At 41.7% G+C, this 23,990-nt stretch overlaps 1 protein-coding gene and 1 long non-coding RNA gene across 3 annotated transcripts in view; one reads left to right on the plus strand and one right to left on the minus strand.

Annotated features, from left to right (window-relative positions):
• The first annotated feature begins 9,209 nt into the window (after window positions 1-9,209).
• Window positions 9,210-23,990, plus strand: part of LOC124253915 (protogenin-like) — a 44,900-nt gene continuing 30,119 nt past the window's right edge. Inside the window, exons 1-6 of the mRNA XM_046687768.1 lie at window positions 9,210-9,325; window positions 9,730-9,885; window positions 13,097-13,248; window positions 14,963-15,095; window positions 18,944-19,084; window positions 21,714-21,869. Coding sequence (XP_046543724.1) covers window positions 9,250-9,325; window positions 9,730-9,885; window positions 13,097-13,248; window positions 14,963-15,095; window positions 18,944-19,084; window positions 21,714-21,869 — 814 coding nt within the window. The 5' untranslated portion in view covers window positions 9,210-9,249. The remainder of the gene's footprint in view (window positions 9,326-9,729; window positions 9,886-13,096; window positions 13,249-14,962; window positions 15,096-18,943; window positions 19,085-21,713; window positions 21,870-23,990) is intronic.
• On the minus strand, window positions 20,249-21,280 carry LOC124253919. 2 transcript variants are annotated; one of them, XR_006892335.1, is made up of 3 exons: window positions 21,253-21,280; window positions 20,689-20,755; window positions 20,249-20,307 (listed from the first exon to the last, which is right to left on the minus strand). It is a non-coding gene; the product is annotated as an uncharacterized LOC124253919 (long non-coding RNA). The 2 variants fall into 2 exon arrangements; XR_006892334.1 differs by lacking the exon at window positions 21,253-21,280 and having other exon boundaries at window positions 20,689-20,899.

A 23,990-nucleotide genomic window follows, 5' to 3' on the forward strand; every position in this document is an offset into this window, starting at 1 on the left:
GCTATCACACTGAGATATAACAACAATGCTATCACACTGGTATAACTGAACAATACTATCACACTGAGATGTGACTGAACAATGCTATCACACTGAGATATAACAGAACAATGCTATCACACTGAGATGTGACTGAACAATGCTATCACACTGAGATATAACAGAACAAAGCTGTCACCCTGAGATATAACAACAATGCTATCACACTGTGGTATAACTGAACAATGCTATCACACTGAGATATAACAGAACAGTGCTATCACACTGAGATATAACAACAATGCTATCACACTGGTATAACTGAACAATACTATCACACTGAGATGTGACTGAACAATGCTATCACACTGAGATATAACAGAACAATGCTATCACACTGAGATGTGACTGAACAATGCTATCACACTGAGATATAACAGAACAAAGCTGTCACCCTGAGATATAACAACAATGCTATCACACTGTGGTATAACTGAACAATGCTATCACACTGAGATATAACAGAACAGTGCTATCACACTGAGATATAACTGAACAATGCTATCACACTGATATAACTGAACAATGCTATCACACTGAGATGTGACTGAACAAAGCTGTCACACTGTGATATAACTGAACAATGCTATCACACTGAGATGTGACTGAACAAAGCTGTCACACTGTGATATAACTGAACAAAGCTGTCACACTGAGATATAACTGAACAATGCTATCACACTGAGATATAACAGAACAGTGCTATCACACTGAGATATAACAGAACAGTAACTGCTATCACTGAGATATAACTGAACAATGCTATCACACTGAACAATAACTGAACAATGCTATCACACTGAGATATAACTGAACAATGCTATCACACTGAGATATAACTGAACAATGCTATCACACTGAGATATAACAGAACAATGCTATCACACTGTGGTATAACTGAACAATGCTATCACACTGAGATATAACTGAACAATGCTATCACACTGAGATATAACTGAACAAAGCTATCACACTGGTATAACAGAACAATACTATCACACTGTGGTATAACAGAACAATGCTATCACACGTGATATGACTGAACAATGCTATCACACGTGATATAACTGAACAATGCTATCACACTGAGATATAACTGAACAATGCTATCACACTGAGATATAACAGAACAGTGCTATCACACTGAGATATAACAACAATGCTATCACACTGTGGTATAACTGAACAATGCTATCACACTGAGATATAACAACAATGCTATCACACTGGTATAACTGAACAATACTATCACACTGAGAGGTGACTTAACAATGCTATCACACTGAGATATAACAGAACAATGCTATCACACTGAGATATAACAGAACAGTGCTATCACACTGAGATATAACAGAACAGTGTTATCACACTGAGGTATAACTGAACAATCCTATCACACTGAGATATAACAGAACAATGCTATCACACTGAGATATAACAGAACAGTGCTATCACACTGAGATATAACTGAACAATGCTATCACACTGAGATATAACTGAACAATGCTATCACACTGAGATATAACAGAACAATGCTATCACACTGTGGTATAACTGAACAATGCTATCACACTGAGATATAACTGAACAATGCTATCACACTGAGATATAACTGAACAAAGCTATCACACTGGTATAACAGAACAATACTATCACACTGAGATATGACAGAACAAAGCTGTCACACTGAGATATAACAACAATGCTATCACACGGTGGTATAACTGAACAATGCTATCACACTGAGATATAACAGAACAGTGCTATCACACTGAGATATAACAGAACAGTGCTATCACACTGAGATATAACAGAACAATGCTATCACACTGTGGTATAACTGAACAATGTTATCACACTGAGATATAACAGAACAATGCTATCACACTGTGGTATAACTGAACAATGCTATCACACTGAGATATAACAGAACAATGCTATCACACTGAGATATAACAGAACAATGCTATCACACTGAGGTATAACTGAACAATGCTATCACACTGAGATATAACAGAACAATGCTATCACACTGAGATATAACAGAACAGTGCTATCACACTGAGATATAACAGAACAATGCTATCACACTGTGGTATAACTGAACAATGCTATCACACTGAGATATAACTGAACAATGCTATCACACTGAGATATAACAGAACAATGCTATCACACTGTGGTATAACTGAACAATGCTATCACACTGAGATATAACTGAACAATGCTATCACACTGAGATATACCAGAACAATGCTATCACACTGGTATAACTGAACAATACTATCACACTGAGATATAACAGAACAATGCTATCACACTGAGATATAAGTGAACAATGCTATCACACTGAGATATAACAGAACAATGCTATCACACTGTGGTATAACTGAACAATGCTATCACACTGAGATATAACAGAACAATGCTATCACACTGAGATATAACAGAACAGTGCTATCACACTGTGGTATAACTGAACAATGCTATCACACTGAGATATAACAGAACAATGCTACCACACTGAGATATAACAGAACAATGCTATCACACTGAGATATAACAGAACAATGCTATCACACTGGTATAACTGAACAATACTATCACACTGAGATATAACTGAACAGTGCTATCACACTGAGATATAACAGAACAATGCTATCACACTGGTATAACTGAACAATGCTATCACACTGAGATATAACTGAACAATGCTATCACACTGAGATATAACTGAACAATGCTATCACACTGTGGTATAACTGAACAATGCTATCACACGATGATATAACTGAATAATTTTAGTTCATGGTATTGATTTTTTTTCGTGTCTTCAAGTCTAATGTATCTATAATATGTCGAGGGTGTTTGTTTTGGCCTGATAGATATTTCACAAAAATGTGAAGGCTGGCACTGCCAGTTCTCTCCCCTCAGTTAATTTCTGTCATTACGGAGCCAAGCTGCTTCTAGGTGGAGATGTACGGTAACAGTGTACAGGGACTGAACCAAGTCCTGACTTACAGAGGTGGTTGTGTAGGTGGAGATATACGGTAACAGTGTACAGGGACTGAGCCAAGTCCTGACTTACAGAGGTGGTTGTGTAGGTGGAGATGTTCGGTAACAGTGTACAGGGTGTACAGGGACTGAGCCAGGTGGAGATCCTGGTAACTTACAGGGAGCCCTGAGGTGGTTGTGTAGGTGGAGATGTTCGGTAACAGTGTACAGGGACTGAGCCAAGTCCTGACTTACAGAGGTGGTTGTGTAGGTGGAGATGTTCGGTATCAGTGTACAGGGACTGAGCCAAGTCCTGACTTACAGAGGTGGTTGTGTAGGTGGAGATGTTCGGTAACAGTGTACAGGGACTGAGCCAAGTCCTGACTTACAGAGATGGTTGTGTAGGTGGAGATGTTGGAGATGTTGGGTACACAGGTGGTTGTGTAGGTGGTAACAGTGTACAGGGACTGTAGAAGTCCTGACTTACATGGTTGTGTACTGTGGCTGTGGCTTTATTTACAAATATAGATGAGAATAAGATATTGTTGGCATGACACAGGTTTGATCATTAAGTTGCTAGTATGATGAACATTTTTATCAGATTGTAATCTTTCATTATTTAAAAGTATATTATGACTTAACAAGTCGGAAAGAGTTATATATTTACGAAATGACCCCATGAAAATTCACTAGCCAGTCGGGCAAGTGATATTGGAGATTTACTGGCCCAACTGGAGTTTTACTAGCCACGGGTTAGCGGGCCAGTGGCTAGTGAGTGGAACTGAAGTAAGGCCAGAAATGCTGGGAAAATACTTTTTGGCAATTATTTGATAACGGTTGATATTTCAGATTCAAAACTCATATATATAATCATTCATACCACCTCGACCTAAAATGTCATATGAGTAATGACGATGTACCATTCCCTAATCATAATGATTACTCGTAAAATATCGAAAAACTTGGAAAAAATTCCATGGTAGAAACACTTCTAAGAAACAAACTATACTGTGACCCACCTGGGAGGCAGACAGGGTGACAGTGTTATGTAATGCACGGACAGTAATTGTCAGAAACCGTCTCAAAATATCAAGTGTCAGTATCACTGCTGGTGGAGTACTCTAGCGGAACTACAACAGGGCATTTATTGTATCTTTGATCTCATCTTGTATTTTAGCACGCGTCAGCTGGATTTTGCGTTCATACAGTTTATAAATTGTACGGTGTATGACACCCTTATCAAAGCTATCCAGTTTGTGTTTCCTACCTGGTTTTGATTTTGACACGACCCCTGAGGTAACTGATTCGTTTACAACTTTGTAAACCTGACTAATTAAGGGCTTTACACATTCTATAGTAAAGCCGGTCATAGCTGACGAGAGTTTTCCCCCTTTGTTTCTCCAGTATGAAATACTGGTATAAATTTGAAATTAATTGTTCTGCAGAGATATCAAGTCGCATGTTGCCAGTTCAATGCTCATACACAAAGTGAAACATCTATGGGTGAACAAGATTATCTATGCGATTTGAATTAAGCCTTTTTACGTAATTATCTTGAATATATCTACTACAAGCGTTCCTTCTTTTTCACATGTATATGTTAAAAAAAACACACAACTTTTTACAATCATTTATGTAATTTAATTAGTTGAGGCTATATGAATAATTATAGTCTGTATTTCAAAACTACATTTTGTACTTAGAATATTTACAAATGTTGTTAAAACGTCAAAATTTCCTCCTGTGAAGTCACCCCTCAATTGCATTTTTTCATCTGAGCTTTAATATCCAACTAGGTAGAGTCGTAAATGTATCATATATGTGCTTTAATCTTGTGTCAAATTCATCATATTGATATTAAAGCCAAAAAGCATTTTCCAAGCATTTCTGGCCTTACTTTAACTCTTGTTTTTCTCTTCCAGCCTTTGAGCGAACTAGTCGTCCTATCAACGGATATGACACGCTTGACCGCGGCATTGCTGTGAAGGAAGCCCCCACACACTGGTGGTGCTGAGGAAACACCCGTTGACTGTAAACTGTTCCGCACTTGTGGAGCAAGACTTCTATCCCGTTAGCTACCACTGGAAGAAGGATGGAGTGAAGATCAAAAGTCGAGGGGAACACGCTCGTGTCCGTGTCTTTAAGAATGGGACCCTCCACTTTAATCAGATTATTCATCGTGACCGCAGGAACAACATTCGAACGGACGAGGGATTTTACGAGTGTTTTGTGACTAATTCCGTAGGAACCATTATCGCGAGGCGGGTACAGATAAAGGTCGCACGTAAGTAGCTCCAAGATCGTCATCCACCAGCAGAGATCTACTGTGACCCAAGATTTAAATGGAGGATCTTGGGTCGTGAGATTTAGTACTCTTTCAGGGTTCGCACAGGATTGAACAAACCTAATATATGAACGTTTAACCCTAAATAGACCCTTCACTCATTTAAGCCTTGAAAAGCCCCAATTTTCCATTGATTAAGCAAAATTGTCAAGTACAGGAAACTAAAACCTGGCAATGACAATGTGTGTTAATTAATCATGTAGCCAAACCTTTCCAGCACCGTGATGTAGGTAACAGTTACTTCCCTTTGTTGGCCACACAATCGACCAAACTACTTATATGTTTTATATGCGTTTCTATTGGGCCTTGTTGATTGGGCACCAGTGTCACTTGCATGTTACACGTGTTCCAGGGAATAAACTTTTAGGCAGTAGTGTGTGTACCATGTCATGATATCAACAAGCTTTGTAAGTTTCAATTGATAAAATATTTTGTAAATCTTTGATCCATATAGAACATGTAAGGCACTATTTTCATTCAAGGATCTAAGGGGTTAGTGAATGAGGTTCACTGTATTGTAACTCATGAAGATCTTTAGACTTGATCTTCAACAACCCATGCTTGTCGTAAAAAGAGGCGAATAACGGTATCGGGTGGTCAGACTTGCTGACTTGTAGACACGTCATTGTATCCCAATTGCATAGATCTATGACCACTGTTGTTGTTGCTGTAGTCGCATTCTTGGGGTTGTTTATCACCATTCTTTTTTGTGAATTTGCAGGGCTCGATATAAGAGATGTTAACCTACTTGCACCAGGTGTAACCTAAGATAAAAACCTAGTTGCACCATCCAAATTCCAGTTGCACTGCTTTTATTGCAATATGTCAGTGTATGAAATACGCCCAAAACCCAGCCAGACATCTGGGTGGTAACTTCAGCCCAGAAGAGATTTAACTAGTCCTTCCTAAATACTAAATAGACAGTGCCAGTGGACACGTTATCTGAATATTTTTTTTCACCCATCCATCGGGCTGGCTAGCTGTAAAATTAGACCCTCCGACAGAAATCTAGCCTGTCTCAGGCAGTCGGACAGGCCTTATTTCATACACTGCATATGTAGATGCAATTATTTAAATGTTTTGTTCAGAAGTATACCCACTCAAAAATTGACTTGCACCTGGTGCAAGTTAGTCTTATAACTAGGTTGCACTTTGTAATATTGGGTTGCACCAGTGCAAGTAACAGAGCACTAAATCGGGCCCTGGTTTGTCTCTCCGTAATCTGTGTTTATGTTCCTTTACATACATTATACCATGCAATAATTGTAACAATTCCTTCTGTTTTAGGAATATCCAAAAAATTTTCTTTGGAGCCAATCTCCCAGAGCGCTGATGCTGGGACGACAGTGGTGTTTAACTGTTCCATACACGCTGTCACTGACGCGCACTTCGTCTGGGAGCGTAACAGGCAGCCAATCACAGCTGACAACTCTAAGTAGGTGGTCTGTGTTCTCATCAAGAAAACCCCGTTTGTAGCGCTACGACATTCGTAAGCCTATGTTGAACTATAGAGTTACGACAGGTCGTAGAGTTACGAACACTTTGTGGACCCTGGGTCGTAAAATATGTGTTTGTACAGTTGTGAGACACACTGAATTGTCTAGCATTCATGTTCTATTTTTACTTAATTTTACTAAATGAAGGGAGAGTGACTATTTTGACAATAATTTTATCTAAAGAAACTGTGTGTTCTGTCTTCCTTACAAAAACTAATCCTAAAAAATATTCAGGATCCTTAAATGTTTTTGCTTTTAAAGAAGCCTAACAGTTCGTTAACATAGTATATCTGTTGTGGGTTAAAATTGTAAAATTGCACGTACATCACTGGTCAATCATTACAGGCACATCACTGGTCAATCATTACAGGTACATCACTGGTCAATCATTACAGGTACATCACTGGTCAATCATTACAGGTACATGACTGGTAAATCATTACAGGTACATCACTGGTCAATTGTTGCAGGTACATCACTTGTCAATCATTACAGGTACATTACTGGTCAATCATTACAGGTACATCACTAGTCAATCATTACAGGTACATCACTGGTAAATCATTACAGGTACATCACTCAATCATTACAGGTACATCACTGGTCAATCATTACAGGTACATCACTGGTCAATCATTACAGGTACATCACTGGTAAATCATTACAGGTACATCACTGGTCAATTGTTTCAGGTACATCACTTGTCAATCATTACAGGTACATCACTGGTCAATCATTACAGGTACATCACTAGTCAATCATTACAGGTACATCACTAGTCAATCATTACAGGTACATGACTGGTAAATCATTACAGGTACATCACTGGTCAATTGTTGCAGGTACATCACTTGTCAATCATTACAGGTACATCACTGGTCAATCATTACAGGTACATCACTGGTCAATCATTACAGGTACATCACTGGTCAATCATTACAGGTACATCACTAGTCAATCATTACAGGTACATCACTGGTAAATCATTGCAGGTACATCACTTGTCAATCATTACAGGTACATCACTAGTCAATCATTACAGGTACATCACTGGTCAATCATTACAGGTACATCACTGGTCAATCATTACAGGTACATCACTAGTCAATCATTACAGGTACATGACTGGTCAATCATTACAGGTACATCACTGGTCAATTTGCAGGTACATCACTGGTAAATCATTACAGGTACATCACTGGTAAATCATTACAGGTACATCACTGGTCAATTGTTGCAGGTACATCACTTGTCAATCATTACAGGTACATCTCTGGTCAATCATTACAGGTACATCAATGGTCAATCATTACAGGTACATCAATGGTCAATCATTACAGGTACATCACTGGTCAATTGTTGCAGGTACATCACTTGTCAATCATTACAGGTACATCACTTGTCAATCATTACAGGTACATCACTAGTCAATCATTGCAGGTACATGACTGGTAAATCATTACAGGTACATCACTGGTCAATTGTTGCAGGTACATCACTTGTCAATCATTACAGGTACATCACTGGTCAATCATTACAGGTACATCACTAGTCAATCATTACAGGTACATCACTGGTAAATCATTACAGGTACATCACTGGTAAATCATTACAGGTACATCACTGGTCAATTGTTGCAGGTACATCACTTGTCAATCATTACAGGTACATCACTGGTAAATCATTACAGGTACATCACTTGTCAATCATTACAGGTACATCACTTGTCAATCATTACAGGTACATCTCTGGTCAATCATTACAGGTACATACTCTACCAATCAGGGAAACTGCAAATCAACCGTATAAAGCCTTCAGACGCAGGCAGCTACCGATGCCTCGTGGCCAACAAAGCGTTTTTTGACATCGACGGAGGTGCCACACATTTCCACTGGCGGAACAGTCGAGAAGCCTTCTTGACTGTGAACCAGGCACCAAGCAAGGGTACGGTCACACTGGGCGGTGGTGTAGCTGAGTGGTTAAAGTGTTCACTCGTCACGCTTATATAGACCCAGGTTTGATTCCTACATGGGTGCAATGCGTGAAGCCAATTGCTGAAAGCAGCGTAAAAGTAAACTCACTCACTCATGCCAAGTGTCAACAAGATTTTTTAAAATATTGCTACTTAATGATTACGTGAAAATATACAGGACATTTTGTCAGGTATCCCCATTACCGGATACCTATAAACAACTGCGTTAATACATATTTTTTGTTAACATCATTGTTACATAGTTTTGTTTGCTTGTTTTATATTCATGTTTTTATAAATGGCTATAATTTTTTTAATTTTAAACTACGTGTAATGATGTTTTGCTTCCAGTGACAGAGCCGTTCCTCCGGATCCTGGTGACCCCAGTTAACCAGACCTCTGTTATGAATGGTGACTCAACAACTATTGAATGCATCGCCCACGGCAACCCATCACCAACAATAACATGGACAAGGGATGGTGAGGCTAAAAAAAGATGTTTAATGATAACTGCAACCTCAAACGATGGACGAGGTGGCGGGGTAGTCTAGTGGTTAAAGCGTCCGCTCGTCACGCCGAAGACCCGGGGTCGATTCTCCACATGGGTACATTGTGTGAAGCCCATTTCTGGTGTCCCCTGCCGTGTTATTTCTGGAATATTGCTAAAAGCAGCGTAAAATCAAACTCACTCACTCACTCAAACAATGGATACTAACAGGCCAATATTCCCTGTGTTGTTTTCTTAGCTTTTACCCAGCACTCCACGATATTTTAGGTATATTTCATGTTTATCTGTAAATATCGAACCTGGACCAGACAATCCAGTGACTGATTTTATGTCTGTTACTGTCCGTGTTTGTACTTAGCCAGTTGTGTTGTTTCAGGGAACGAGGTGCTGTTTGATGAGGTTGAGAAGTGGTACGGAGGAAGTCTTCATTTCAGGAAAGTCTGGAGAAAACATGCTGGTGTTTACAAATGTCATATCACGCAGCCCGGCTCTGACAGGGCATATGAATACAACACCACTCTTCGTGTACTTGGTGAGTGTCACGTCACGCAGCCAGGCTCTGACCGGCGTCTACACTATTGACCATAAATCAGCTTCTTTTGGGGCAAGGTTCTGTAGGAGCACACAATGACCAATCATATCCCAGATAGGCTTCAAAGGGTTAAGATCGGGGCTCATTCAATCATGAGATATGTCAGGGGGTGCTAAACTTAGTTCTTTGTGTATATTATCAAGGATTTTAAACAAATTCGCTCTGGCAGCCATACTGGGGAAATATTCTTTACATTGTTAAAAAATTCAGATTTTTAAAGGTTCTGTAATTCTAAAATTGCAGGTATTTTAACATTGTACTTTGAAAGTGTATTCAACGCAAAAATGGATCATATAAAATTAAGGACTTTAACAGCTTCCATTACCTGCTCTAAAATTAGTTCAGAAACTATTTATTATCTTTAACAGCTTGAATTTTTACACTTATCCTATCTCACTGTATGCACTTCTCTTTCTACTTCGACCAAGGCATGGAAATCAAATCTTCTGGCCTCTCTCCCACCCAACCGCTCCCCCGCTGTCTGGACCTGACGGCTCTACAATCCGGCACGCTGTCTAAACCGGATTATTTCTTCTGTCCCAATGTGTGCCAGTTTAGACAGCTTCCACTGTACTGTCATTTTCTTTCTTGTCGCCCACTGGTGTGGACGTGTGTTATGCTCTGTCTGCCACTCGTCTCTACTTGTCATCATGAGGAAGTAATCGATCTGCCCGGAAGAGATAACACTGTGACAATTACAGAAGTATTGTTTTCTGCCGCTGATCCTCATACACTGTGTGTTGATTGTATCGGATGGTGTGACGGGCCTCACCGCTGCTCTTATTGTACCAATTTGGACGCTGAATGGGCACAAGACGAGTGGCAGACAGGGATTGTCGGAAGCTTTCCGAGGGTCCATCATCATTTCAACATTCGAAGCGAGATCGTCTGTACTAAACAGCTCACAGTTCATCACCATCACCGGATGAAGATGTCTCGATGCAGCATTGGATTCCTACCTTAGCGAGAATAAGGTTGTTTTTTCCGACCCCAGACTTAGAGTCCAGTATCGGGACAGGATGACTCCCCCACTCCGGTAGTGAACTTCATACTTTGCCATCACAGTCCCGATTCACAGGTCTAGTGACTTTTTCTCAAACACCTGATACGGCATTGTCAGCGCCTACTGGCAATGTGTCTCTAATTTTCTGGATCGGCAATAAACTCACCTACAATGATTTATTGTAGTGCGAGCTTGTCTACGGCGATCCCTCCAAGTCCAATGATGGTATCAAGTTCAACAATACCTGTTAGTTCAGCGTTTCCCTGGACCTAGTGCACCGCTTCCTTTCCTTTATTGCGCCGATAATGTATGGGTCAATTGTTCACTCCAGTGAGTCGCTGTCACACAATTCGACGCTCCAGAGCGGATCTACGGCAGTACGCTTCTGTCTGGTTCGTCACTGCAGGCCACAGCGCCGCTTCAGTTCGGTCCAGCACTTTGTACCAGTGCGTCGCTCTCACAAAAGGAAGAAGAGGCCAGGGCACCGTTTCACTTCTGTTCACTCTCGTTCGGTCCGACTCTTTAGCCCAGTGCTCTGCTTTTGACTGGATCAACAATTCAGCCCAGTGTGCCTTTATGATTGGAACAACGCTTCAGACCAGTGCTCCGTTTTCGATTGGAACAACGCTTCAACCCAGTGATTTGTTTTTTCGATTGGAACAACATTTCAATCCAGTACACCATTACCGTATGGTATGGGCACTTTGGACGAGTGCTCCGGTCTCGATTAACTCAGTGCTATAGATCACGTGGCCGAACTGGATCACCCTGTGGAACCAGATCACTTGACCGAACCGGATCACAGTGAGTACTATTTCAGATCTTCTCTAACCGAACCAACCTAGATCTCAGAACCAATCCTGATCGCTGAACCATACCAGATTGCCGCTCCAACAGTATTCGCTGATCTGACATTGTTCGCTGAACTCTCAGCTTTCGCTGAATCATCTGATTACCTCTATGCGCCTACTGTCAACATGACATTTTGCTAGTTTGCAACTACGTTAACTACAGTGACTTTTCCTACTGCGAGTTCACCTTCAACAATTCTTCCAACTTAGGCGTTGATGACTCATTCTACAGTTTCTACTGGTGCTCAGCTTGGCTTTAGAGTTAGGCTTCCTGCTTCTGGGGTGTCCATGTACGGACAGAGTGTTCACTCCAATGTGCCGCTTTCATTTAGTTTGGCGCTTCAGAGCGCACCTCGGGTTTTGAATGGCTCGTCTCTACACACCAATGCGCCGCTTCAGCCCAGTGCAGCGCTTTGTCCCAATGCGCCGCTTTCTTATATATCTCTTATGTATCAACGCTTCCATCCAGTGCATCGTTTCTGCTGGTTGCACAGAGGTAGTAGTTCAAGGGTTGTTCCCTCTTTCACCGCCTTCCAGCGTGTGTCTGTGGGGGATGTTTTCGAAGCAGGGTCTGGCCAGATTAAGGTCTCTGTCTTTAATATACTGGGGCTTCTGAAAAACCACGGGGAAGCGGGGTCTACTTGCCAAACTGCGTCCTTTTGCTTGTCAAAAGTTACGGCTGAAAACCACATTAATTTGGGACTGCCCACTCCCTAGAGTTTTTTGTGTTGTGTAAGCCAAGGGGTTTATCACACAGAAGCAGCCCATCACAAGTTCGGAGTTAGCATATCGGGAGTTGGTCCTTTCTCTCGGCCTCCTTGTGTTACGCGACCTCACGGTTGTGGAGTTGACACAGGGTAATCTGAGGCCCACCAGCCAATCGTGGAATAATGCATACAGTGAGATAGAATCAGTTTAAAAATTTGGAAATTTTAACTATAAATTGTACATTATAGACTTATCCTATCTCACTCGATGAATTCCCACCCGACCTTCCACGCATCACAGATTGCTTGAAGCTCCAAGATGAGAATGACAGTAGTGGGACGTCATGTGACCATCTGAGCGCTTAGCACGCTTTACAGAGATGATTGACAGGTCCAGCTATATGAGCGGGGGAGCAGTTGGATGGGAGAGAGGCCAGAAGATTTGATTCAACTTAGCCTACAGCACATTTCCACGCCTCGGTCGAAGTAGAGAGAGAAGTGCATACAGTGAGATAGGATAAGAATATAAATATACAATTTATAGTTCAACTTTGTTGTTCTAATTTTGAATTCTGTTTGTGTTGTATCAGTTCGCCCTGTGATCGAGATCGGGCCACAGAGCGCCACCCACCCTGTTGCCAGGAACATTGTGTTGGAGTGTAAGGTGAATGGAGAGCCGCCTCCTACAGTGCACTGGCTGAAGGACGGACAGAAGGTGTTTACTGGCGGACAGTTCAGAACGGTGAGATTGTATAGCTGGTCAGTGATTGGTCTGTTTGTCACCAGCATGTGATCATTGGAGTCATATAAACATTTGGTCTGAAGTGATTTAAAAAAAATGAAATAGATTTGATTTAAATGATATTTTGCATGTCTGATTGTGACACCTGTCTGTAAGTGTGACATCTGTCTGTCTGTAAATGTGACACCTGTCTGTCTGTATCTGTGACACCTGTCTGTCTGTAAACGTGACACCTGTCTGTAAGTGTGACATCTGTCTGTCTGTAAGTGTGACACGTGTCAGTCTGTATCTGTGACACCTGTCTGTCTGTAAACGTGACACCTGTCTGTAAGTGTGACATCTGTCTGTCTGTAAATGTGACACGTGTCTATCTGTATCTGTGACACCTGTCTGTCTGTAAACGTGACACCTGTCTGTAAGTGTGACATCTGTCTGTCTGTGTGACACGTGTCAATCTGTATCTGTGACACCTGTCTGTCTGTAAATGTGACACCTGTCTGTAATTGTGACACATGTCTGTCTGTATCTGTTACACCTGTCTATCTTATCTGTGACACCTGTCTGTATGTAACTGTGACATCTGTCTTTTTATCTGTGACACCTGTCTGTATGTAACTGTGACATCTGTCTATCTAATCTGTGACAGCTGTCTGTCTGAAGCTGTAACACCTGTTTGTATGTAACTGTGACACCTGTCTGTATGTAACCATGACACCTGTGTCTGTAACTGTGACAACTGTCTGTATGTAACTGTGACACCTGTCTGTATGTAACTGTGACACCTGTCTGTCTGAAACTGTGACACCTGTCTGTATGTAACTGTGACACCTGTCTGTATGTAACTGTGACACCTGTCTGTCTGTAACTGTGACACCTGTCTGTATGTAACTGTGACACCTGTCTGTATGTAACTGACACCTGTCTATGTAACCATGACACCTGTCTGTATGTAACCATGACACCTGTGTGTCTGTAACTGTGACACCTGTCTGTATATAACTGTGACACCTGTCTGTATGTAACCATGACACCTGTGTGTATGTAACTGTGACACCTGTCTGTATGTAACCATGACACCTGTGTGTCTGTAACTGTGACACCTGTCTGTTTGTAACCGTGACACCTGTGTGTCTGTATCTGTGACACCTGTCTGTCTGTAACTGTGACAACTGTTTGTCTGTAACTGCGACACCTGTCTGTATGTAACTGTGACACCTGTCTGTATGTAACTGTGACACCTGTCTGTATGTAACTGTGACACCTGTCTGTATGTAATCATGACACCTGTCTGTCTGTAACTGTGACATCTGTCTGTGTATAACTGTGACACCTGTCTTGTCTGTAACTGACACCTGTGTATGTAACTGACACCTGTCTGTATGTAACTGTGACACCTGTCTGTCTGTATCTGTGACACCTGTCTGTCTGTAACTGTGACACCTGTCTGTATGTAACTGTGACACCTGTCTGTATGTAACCGTGACACCTGTGTCTGTATCTGTGACACCTGTCTGTCTGTAACTGAAACTGACACCTGTCTGTATGTAACTGTGACACCTGTCTGTCTGTAACTGTGACACCTGTCTGTCTGTAACTCTGACACCTGTCTGTCTGTAACTGTGATACCTGTCTATCTGAAACTGTGACACCTGTCTATCTGAAACTGTGACACCTGTTTGTCTGTAACTGTGACACATGATTTTTGTCCGAACAGCTGGTGCAAGAAGACCGGAACCAGTTGCGTATTTACGGCGTGGAGGACGTCCACTCAGCGTACTATCAGTGTCTTGCCGATAACGAGGGGGGCAGTGCCTCCTCCATCGCCAGGATCAAGATACAGCTCATGAGTAAGCACCTCTTCCACCTCTTGTGATAGGAGACCTGTGAAGATCCGGGTTAGAATTGATCTTCAGCAACCATGCTTGTCGTAATAGGCGACTATCTGGATCAGGTGGTCAGACTCACCGACTTGGTTGACAATTTATCGTATCCCAATTGCATAGATAGATGCTCATGCTGTTTATCACTCGATTTTATCTGGTCCAGACTTGATTATTTACAGACTGGAATATTGCGGAATGTGGCGTTTAACAACAAACCAACCAATCCTGTGATAGGTAGCTCACAATTTCACTGTGTATTGAATGTATTATGTGCTTGATGAACCTTAATGTATGGCTGAAATTCTTCAGACATGGCCGTGTCCAATATAAACCATCTTTAAATCGAGGAGGGCGAAAGGGTAGCAAAGTGGTTAAAGCCTATGTACGTCATGCCTAAGATCCAGGTTCAAATCCCAACATGGTCTATTTGTGAAGACCCTTTCTGGGGTCCCTCACTAGGCTGTACAATGCACTGAACTATCGATGGATTGCAATTGTTGGTGTCCTCCCATTACGCAGACAGCCAGTTCTCAGACACCTTAAAACAACAACATTTATGGTTCAGTGAACAGATTATCCACTACCTGTTACCTACACATTATAATGGAATAGTCCAAATAAAAACACAGGAACAAACTGAAGCTATATTATTTATTCGGAAAGATGGACGAAAAGGATGTAATTTGAATTTTTATTGCTGCAATATAAAAACAGTTTATTTTCATAAATATTTCGGTTTAACCTTCTAGTCTAACAGGAGTCGGCATCATCATATTGAAAACATTAGCTTAGCTGTTAGAAATTGCGACACTGTTGTATCCTATAAATCAAATAAAGACAAATGTTAACCTAAATATTATTCATATGGAATAAAGAAGTTATATGTTTTGCACAAAATATTAAGATATATGATGAGTGCACTTAATTATGATTTATTTAGAATAAATATTTAAAATATGACACATCATGTGAATGTGGCCATGGATGTGAGAATGTTTTTCATTACTTCCTTGAATGTTTATTGTATACTACTCAAAGACATAAACTGTTACAATCTTTAGAAAGTATTGTTGAAATCAGAACACTGATTGGTATTAATCGTTTCTTACATGGCAATGTCTCATTTACTGCAAATCAGAATGTTTTCAAATATGAACATATCTATATCTCTCCAACAAACCGTTTTCTCAGTTAACTTCTGTTGTACATTTGCTATTATTGGGAGGGGTCTTTTCTATCAATAAACACAATCAAACCTCTCAGTGACAAACCTGTTTTTATATTCGATAGTAATTGATAGTAAAATCAATTTTGAGAAGAGAAATCATTTATCATTTAATCACAACAAAGTTCTATTTACCCACAATCAAACTTTTTAGTAACGAACCTGTTTCAGGCTCACCCTGCTCTACTCACTGGACAGTGGACTGTTCCATTATACCCGTAGGTGTTACCCTAATTAACCTTCTAGTTCAGTGTCTGTCAATTGGGTGTCTGTCAAATGGGTGTCTGTCAATTGGGTGTCTGTCAAATGGGTGTCTGTCAATTGGGTGTCTGTCAAATGGGTGTCTGTCAAATGGGTGTCTGTCAATTGGGTGTCTGTCAATTGGGTGTCTGTCAAATGGGAGATAACCCAATTGTTGAGTCTCCAATAGCAATTATTCGATGGTAGAAACGAAAAACTATCAGTGCATCGATAGTAGGTGTGACTATTAATAGTTTAGTATTTGACTTCCGTTGGTAAATGTGCAGCACAAAATACAGGAAGTACCAGATTCGTTCCCATTGATTTAGAGTTGTCCGCCCCTTTTACCTCTTAAACTAGCTTGACTGTTTACTTGATCAGGGTTTCAAGTTCCTTGTCAGTTATTAAAAGACACTGTAACTACTTCAGCTTGTTTTTGTTTCATATAAACTGTACATTCATTTGAGACATGTCTTCAAATGAGACAATTCAAGGAGAAAAAAACTACTGCAATTGTATTAAGGCTTCCCTCTTAAACTGACGTGCCGGGATATTTCTGGAACTCTGGTCTGATCAGTGTTAAACAAAACTGACGTGCCGGGATATTTCTGGAGCTCTGGTCTGTTCAGTGTTAAACAAAACTGACGTGCCGGGATATTTCTGAAGCTCTGGTCTGATCAGTGTTAAACACAACTGATGTGCTGGGATATTTCTGGAACTCTGGTCTGATCAGTGTTAAACAAAACTGACGTGCCGGGATATTTCTGGAGCTCTGGTCTGTTCAGTGTTAAACAAAACTGACGTGCCGGGATATTTCTGGAGCTCTGGTCTGATCAGTGTTAAACAAAACTTACGTGCGGGATTTTCTGGAGCTCTGGTCTGATCATAGTTAAACACAACTTACGTGCCGGGATATCTGTGGAACTCTGGTCTGATCAGTGTTAAACAAAACTGACGTGCCGGGATATTTCTGGAGCTCTGGTCTGTTCAGTGTTAAACAAAACTGACGTGCCGGGATATTTCTGGAGCTCTGGTCTGATCAGTGTTAAACAAAACTTACGTGCCGGGATTTTTCTGGAGCTCTGGTCTGATCATAGTTAAACACAACTTACGTGCCGGGATATCTGTGGAGCTCTGGTCTGATCAGTGTTAAACACAACTGACGTGCCAGGATATTTCAGGATCTCTGCTCTGATCAGTGTTAAACACAACTGACGTGCCGGGATTTTTCTGGAGCTCTGGTCTGATCAGTGTTAAACACAACTGATGTGCCGGGATATTTCTGGAGCTCTGGTCTGATCAGTGTTAAACACAACTTACGTGCCAGGATATTTCAGGAACTCTGCTCTGATCAGTGTTAAACACAACTGATGTGCCGGGATATTTCTGGAACTCTGCTCTGATCAGTGTTAAACACAAGTGATGTGCTGGGATATTTCTGGAGCTCTGGTCTGATCAGTGTTAAACACAAGTGATGTGCCGGGATATTTCTGGAACTCTGGTCTGATCAGTGTTAAACACAACTGACGTGCCAGGATATATCTGGAACTCAGGTCTGATCAGCGTTAAACACAACTGACGTGCCGGGATATTTCTGAAGCTCTTGTCTGATCAGTGTTAAACACAACTGATGTGCCGGGATATATCTGGAACTCTTGTCTGATCAGTGTTAAACACAAGTGACATGCCGGGATATATCTGGAACTCTGGTCTGATCAGCGTTAAACACAACTGATGTGCCGGGATATATCTGGAACTCTGGTCTGATCAGCGTTAAACACAACTGACGTGCCGGGATATATCTGGAGCTCTGGTCTGATCAGTGTTAAACATAACTGACGTGCCGGGATATTTCTGGAGCTCTGGTCTGATCAGTGTTAAACATAACTGACGTGCCGGGATATTTCTGGAGCTCTGGTCTGATCACAACTGATGTACAACAGGGAACACATTTTGCTGTATTCTGAATGCATCAGCAAAGACGGGCAAATTTCACAGGTTTACAAGGTGCTGATTTTCAAGGACTGTTCATTATTTAGGCAGAAGCATGTACAAAATCATTTACACACACACACACACCCACACACACACACACACACACACACACACACACACACTAATTTTAAGCATAATTTTTACTACTATTTTTATGTACAAAATATTTGACCCCCCCTTAGTACATGTGTACAAAATTGATGACCCCCCTACCTCCCCAGAACCAAATGGGTGACCCCAAATTAAAATCATCATCACCCCCCCTAGCCATAAATTATGAACGGTCCCTTAGTGTAAAGTATTGGGATATTACGAGATGATATATTATAAAACGTTATTCTTCGTGTGACAGACGATGCTCCTAACAGCCCTGTACATGTGCACGTGAAGGTCTTATCAAAGGCAGAGGCAGAAGTCACTTGGACTATCCAAAAGAAGAAGAATGCCTCGAAACCTGTCTTCTCCTACACAGTGCACTACCGAGAGGATAAACGTGAGTTACCTCCCTTATTGTCTGCTTAAAATGGTACTGATCTTGAGCAATTCCTGGTATTGGTTGTTGCCTTTCTTATTGATTTCTGCTCATGGATACCTGGACAATATCCCGGAATTCTTGAATGGTTTGCAACCCGAAAGATTTTGGGGATATTTTTTATGAAATTGTGTGTGCTTGCTACAGTATAAAAAATATTCTGCAAAATATTCAATATCCTTAACTTATTTGCCCAGAATATAACATGTAATTTAAAGCTTAAAAAATATGTAAATGTATGTAATAGATATGTAAATATATCTAATAAGTATGTAATGAATATGTAATGACTATGTAATGAATATTTAATAAATGTCATGAATATGTGATAATTATATAATGAATATGTAACAAATATGTAATGATTATATAAAAAATATATAAATATGTAATAAATATGTAATAAATATGTAATAAATATGTTATAAGAATGTTATTAATGTCGAGTAATAGGTTACATATTGAAGTTGTTTCCCCGAGGTTGGTAAAGATAACTATATGGTTGAAGTGGCCTGGCTAGCTATGCTTGAAACGTTCGTAGCCCAAAGAACTTCTTAAGCCTATTCTTAACACATTGGCTTTGATCAAAGTTAAGATTTCTTATGGTTACGAACATTTCGAGAATAAGGGCTCTGCTTACCAGTCATATTCCCCAGCAGCTGGCGTAGAGGAAGAGTTGTGTGCCCTTGTTGTCCCCAAACCAATGTTTGAATTCAAACTCCATAATCCCGTGATTCCATATCTTATGGATACAGAAATATTGCTAAATTGAAACTTGTTGCTATATGGCTGAGGTGATGCTGATGCAATTCTAAATTTGATCTCTCACTCACTCACTCACTCACACATTTGGCTTGTCAGACTGGTGTTGGTATCAGCAAAGATTGCCATTTCTTTGGGCTTTCCCTTTTACACAGCTAAATGATGTGATATTTTATTGACTGAAATGCTGTTCAAAGCAGAGTTACACCTAAATCACTCAAGCATAGGTTGCTAGTTAACAGAATGCTAGAGCGGTGGTGTAGCCTAGTGGTTAAAGTGTTTGCTCATCATGCCAAATACCCGGGTTCTATTCCCCGGATGTTTACAATTGTAAGCGGGGTAAGGAATACAGAGAGTTTTTGATCTTCTATAGAGAGACTTTATTGTTCATTGTGGATGGATGAATCCATGTAACGAAAAACCTACAACAAAAGACAAGGCAGTTTGTCAGGACATGCCGAGATACATACTCTTATCAACAAATCATACTATAATTCAAATACAATAGACATGATAATTACTACTTATTGATGTTGACCAGCAAAAGTATTACATATGATCAATCAATAATATAACATCACTCCTGACTTTTTGAACAATAGATGAAATGTACATGAACTGAGGTTGATTAATTACCATGGCTGAAAATATCAGTAACATTCAAACCCTCTCTACACATGAATCTTATTACAATACAAAATATCCTATGAGACGTGTTACGCTTCACGGCTGAGAATTACAAAATGCAATTAATGTTAATAATTATGAAAATGAGGATGTACAGAACTGCCCCTTTAACTCACCCCCAGGAGAACACTCCTTTCAGCAACGGTCAGTGGTCACATGACCCAGGGCACGGACCAACTAGTCCTAATATCAAAACAATAATTATACTTAGTACAATAATAACCAAACGTTATTATGCAGTAAAATACAATATAATTCTAACAACTGTGCATAGAAATGGCATAGTTTATGAATATAATCGAGGAGAGGTAATCAGAAACATTTGTAAACAAAACACTGCACAACGAGGGAGGGAGGTAACTCTTTGTGATCATCACGAACAAAGAAAAACTCGCTTGTTTCGACCCATAATGGTCATACAAAACTATTCTACAAATAACAACAATTTCAGTGAATAATTTACAATTCACTCGCAATAAAATATGTTGAAACAAAGACTAGGATTACTAATACTAAAAGCACGTGGACTACACACAAGTTGTTGTGAATCTTGTGAGGATGACCCTCTCGCTTGTGCTTGAATGTTATGAATGAAATATTACAAAACAGGGCCTTTCTAACACATCTAACCTATTGTGAACATAAAAGCAAAACACTACGAGCCAAGAGCATGTACTCACATTGAAACTGTTGTGACTAGCAGAAGAATTGACTTGTCTGCTTGAAAACTGCGCTACATCTGAGAGGTGATGGCGCGAAATGGAACAATAGCGAACTGCACTATGGGAAAAGATTTTATATCTTTTTACATCAAACACCTAAAAGTTGGATAAACGTTAATGGAACATATTATTTTTAATGATAAATAGATTAGAAAGATTTATAATTACGAAAATGGTGTACTAGTATTTGTTGGTGATATGAAATTCATGTTTCCGACTACTTCCGGAAACTGCCGAAGATTGCAACGTGAAAACAAGGGCAAAACAAATGTATATAGAAACTCCTTTACACAATGTATGAAGCTCATTTCTGGTGTCCCCTGACATGATCTTGCTGGAATATTGCTAGAAGTCATAAAACCATACTCATTCACTCACAGAATGTCGTAAAATGTCTCTGAATTTGTTTTCTGGGGTAGTGACCGGAGAAGAGAAGTTGTTTATATCCCATGAAGCCAAAATGACGTTGCACAACCTGCAGCCAGGAACCAACTACACCGTGTACGTAAAGGCGTATAACTTTGCCGGTGCCAGCCCCAGCTCGGAGGTGGTACGCTTCACCACCCTGGATTCCTGTAAGTATTTGCCCAACCAGTTATCTGCCTTCCCCAGACACTCTGGCCCACTCAGTGATGACATACTCCACCACCAAGGTCTCCTGTAAGTCTGCCTCCCATTCCTTCCCTGCCTTCTCCAGACGCTCTGGCCCACTCAGTGATGACACACTCCATCACCAAGGTCTCCTGTAAGTCTGCCTCCCAACCCTTCTCTGCCTTCTCCAGACACTCTGGCCCACTCAGTGATGACATACTCCACCACCAAGGTCTCCTGTAAGTCTGCCTCCCATCCCTTCCCTGCCTTCTCCAGACACTCTGGCCCACTCAGTGATGACACACTCCATCACCAAGGTCTCCTGTAAGTCTGCCTCCCAACCCTTCCCTGCCTTCCCTAGACACTCTGGCCCACTCAGTGATGACACACTCCACCACCAAGGTCTCCTGTAAGTCTGCCTCCCAACCCTTCTCTGCCTTCTCCAGACACTCTGGCCCACTCAGTGATGACACACTCCACCACCAAGGTCTCCTGTAAGTCTGCCTCCCAACCCTTCCCTGCCTTCCCTAGACACTCTGGCCCATTCAGTGATGACACACTCCACCACCAAGGTCTCCTGTAAGTCTGCCTCCCAACCCTTCTCTGCCTTCTCCAGACACTCTGGCCCACTCAGTGATGACACACTCCATCACCAAGGTCTCCTGTAAGTCTGCCTCCCAACCCTTCTCTGCCTTCTCCAGACACTCTGGCCCACTCAGTGATGACACACTCCATCACCAAGGTCTCCTGTAAGTCTGCCTCCCAACCCTTCTCTGCCTTCTCCAGACACTCTGGCCCACTCAGTGATGACACACTCCACCACCAAGGTCTCCTGTAAGTCTGCCTCCCAACCCTTCTCTGCCTTCTCCAGACACTCTGGCCCACTCAGTGATGACATACTCCACCACCAAGGTCTCCTGTAAGTCTGCCTCCCAACCCTTCTCTGCCTTCTCCAGACACTCTGGCCCACTCAGTGATGACACACTCCACCACCAAGGTCTCCTGTAAGTCTGTCTCCCAATCCTTCTCTGCCTTCTCCAGACACTCTGGCCCACTCAGTGATGACACACTCCATCACCAAGGTCTCCTGTAAGTCTGCCTCCCAACCCTTCCCTGCCTTCTCCAGACACTCTGGCCCACTCAGTGATGACACACTCCATCACCAAGGTCTCCTGTAAGTCTGCCTCCCAACCCTTCTCTGCCTTCTCCAGACACTCTGGCCCACTCAGTGATGACACACTCCATCACCAAGGTCTCCTGTAAGTCTGCCTCCCAACCCTTCCCTGCCTTCCCCAGACACTCTGGCCCACTCAGTGATGACATACTCCACCACCAAGGTCTCCTGTAAGTCTGCCTCCCATCCCTTCCCTGCCTTCTCCAGACACTCTGGCCCACTCAGTGATGACACACTCCATCACCAAGGTCTCCTGTAAGTCTGCCTCCCAACCCTTCTCTGCCTTCTCCAGACACTCTGGCCCACTCAGTGATGACATACTCCACCACCAAGGTCTCCTGTAAGTCTGCCTCCCATCCCTTCCCTGCCTTCTCCAGACACTCTGGCCCACTCAGTGATGACACACTCCATCACCAAGGTCTCCTGTAAGTCTGCCTCCCAACCCTTCCCTGCCTTCCCTAGACACTCTGGCCCACTCAGTGATGACACACTCCACCACCAAGGTCTCCTGTAAGTCTGCCTCCCAACCCTTCCCTGCCTTCCCTAGACACTCTGGCCCATTCAGTGATGACACACTCCACCACCAAGGTCTCCTGTAAGTCTGCCTCCCAACCCTTCTCTGCCTTCTCCAGACACTCTGGCCCACTCAGTGATGACACACTCCATCACCAAGGTCTCCTGTAAGTCTGCCTCCCAACCCTTCTCTGCCTTCTCCAGACACTCTGGCCCACTCAGTGATGACACACTCCACCACCAAGGTCTCCTGTAAGTCTGTCTCCCAACCCTTATCTGCCTTCCCCAGACACTCTGGCCCACTCAGTGATGACATACTCCATCACCAAGGTCTCCTGTAAGTCTGTCTCCCAACCCTTCTCTGCCTTCTCCAGACACTCTGGCCCACTCAGTGATGACACACTCCACCACCAAGGTC

This window comes from Haliotis rubra, unplaced genomic scaffold (assembly GCF_003918875.1).
Source record: "Haliotis rubra isolate DU_JTF1 unplaced genomic scaffold, ASM391887v1 Scf559, whole genome shotgun sequence".
In the NCBI taxonomy this organism is placed as follows: domain Eukaryota; kingdom Metazoa; phylum Mollusca; class Gastropoda; order Lepetellida; family Haliotidae; genus Haliotis; species Haliotis rubra.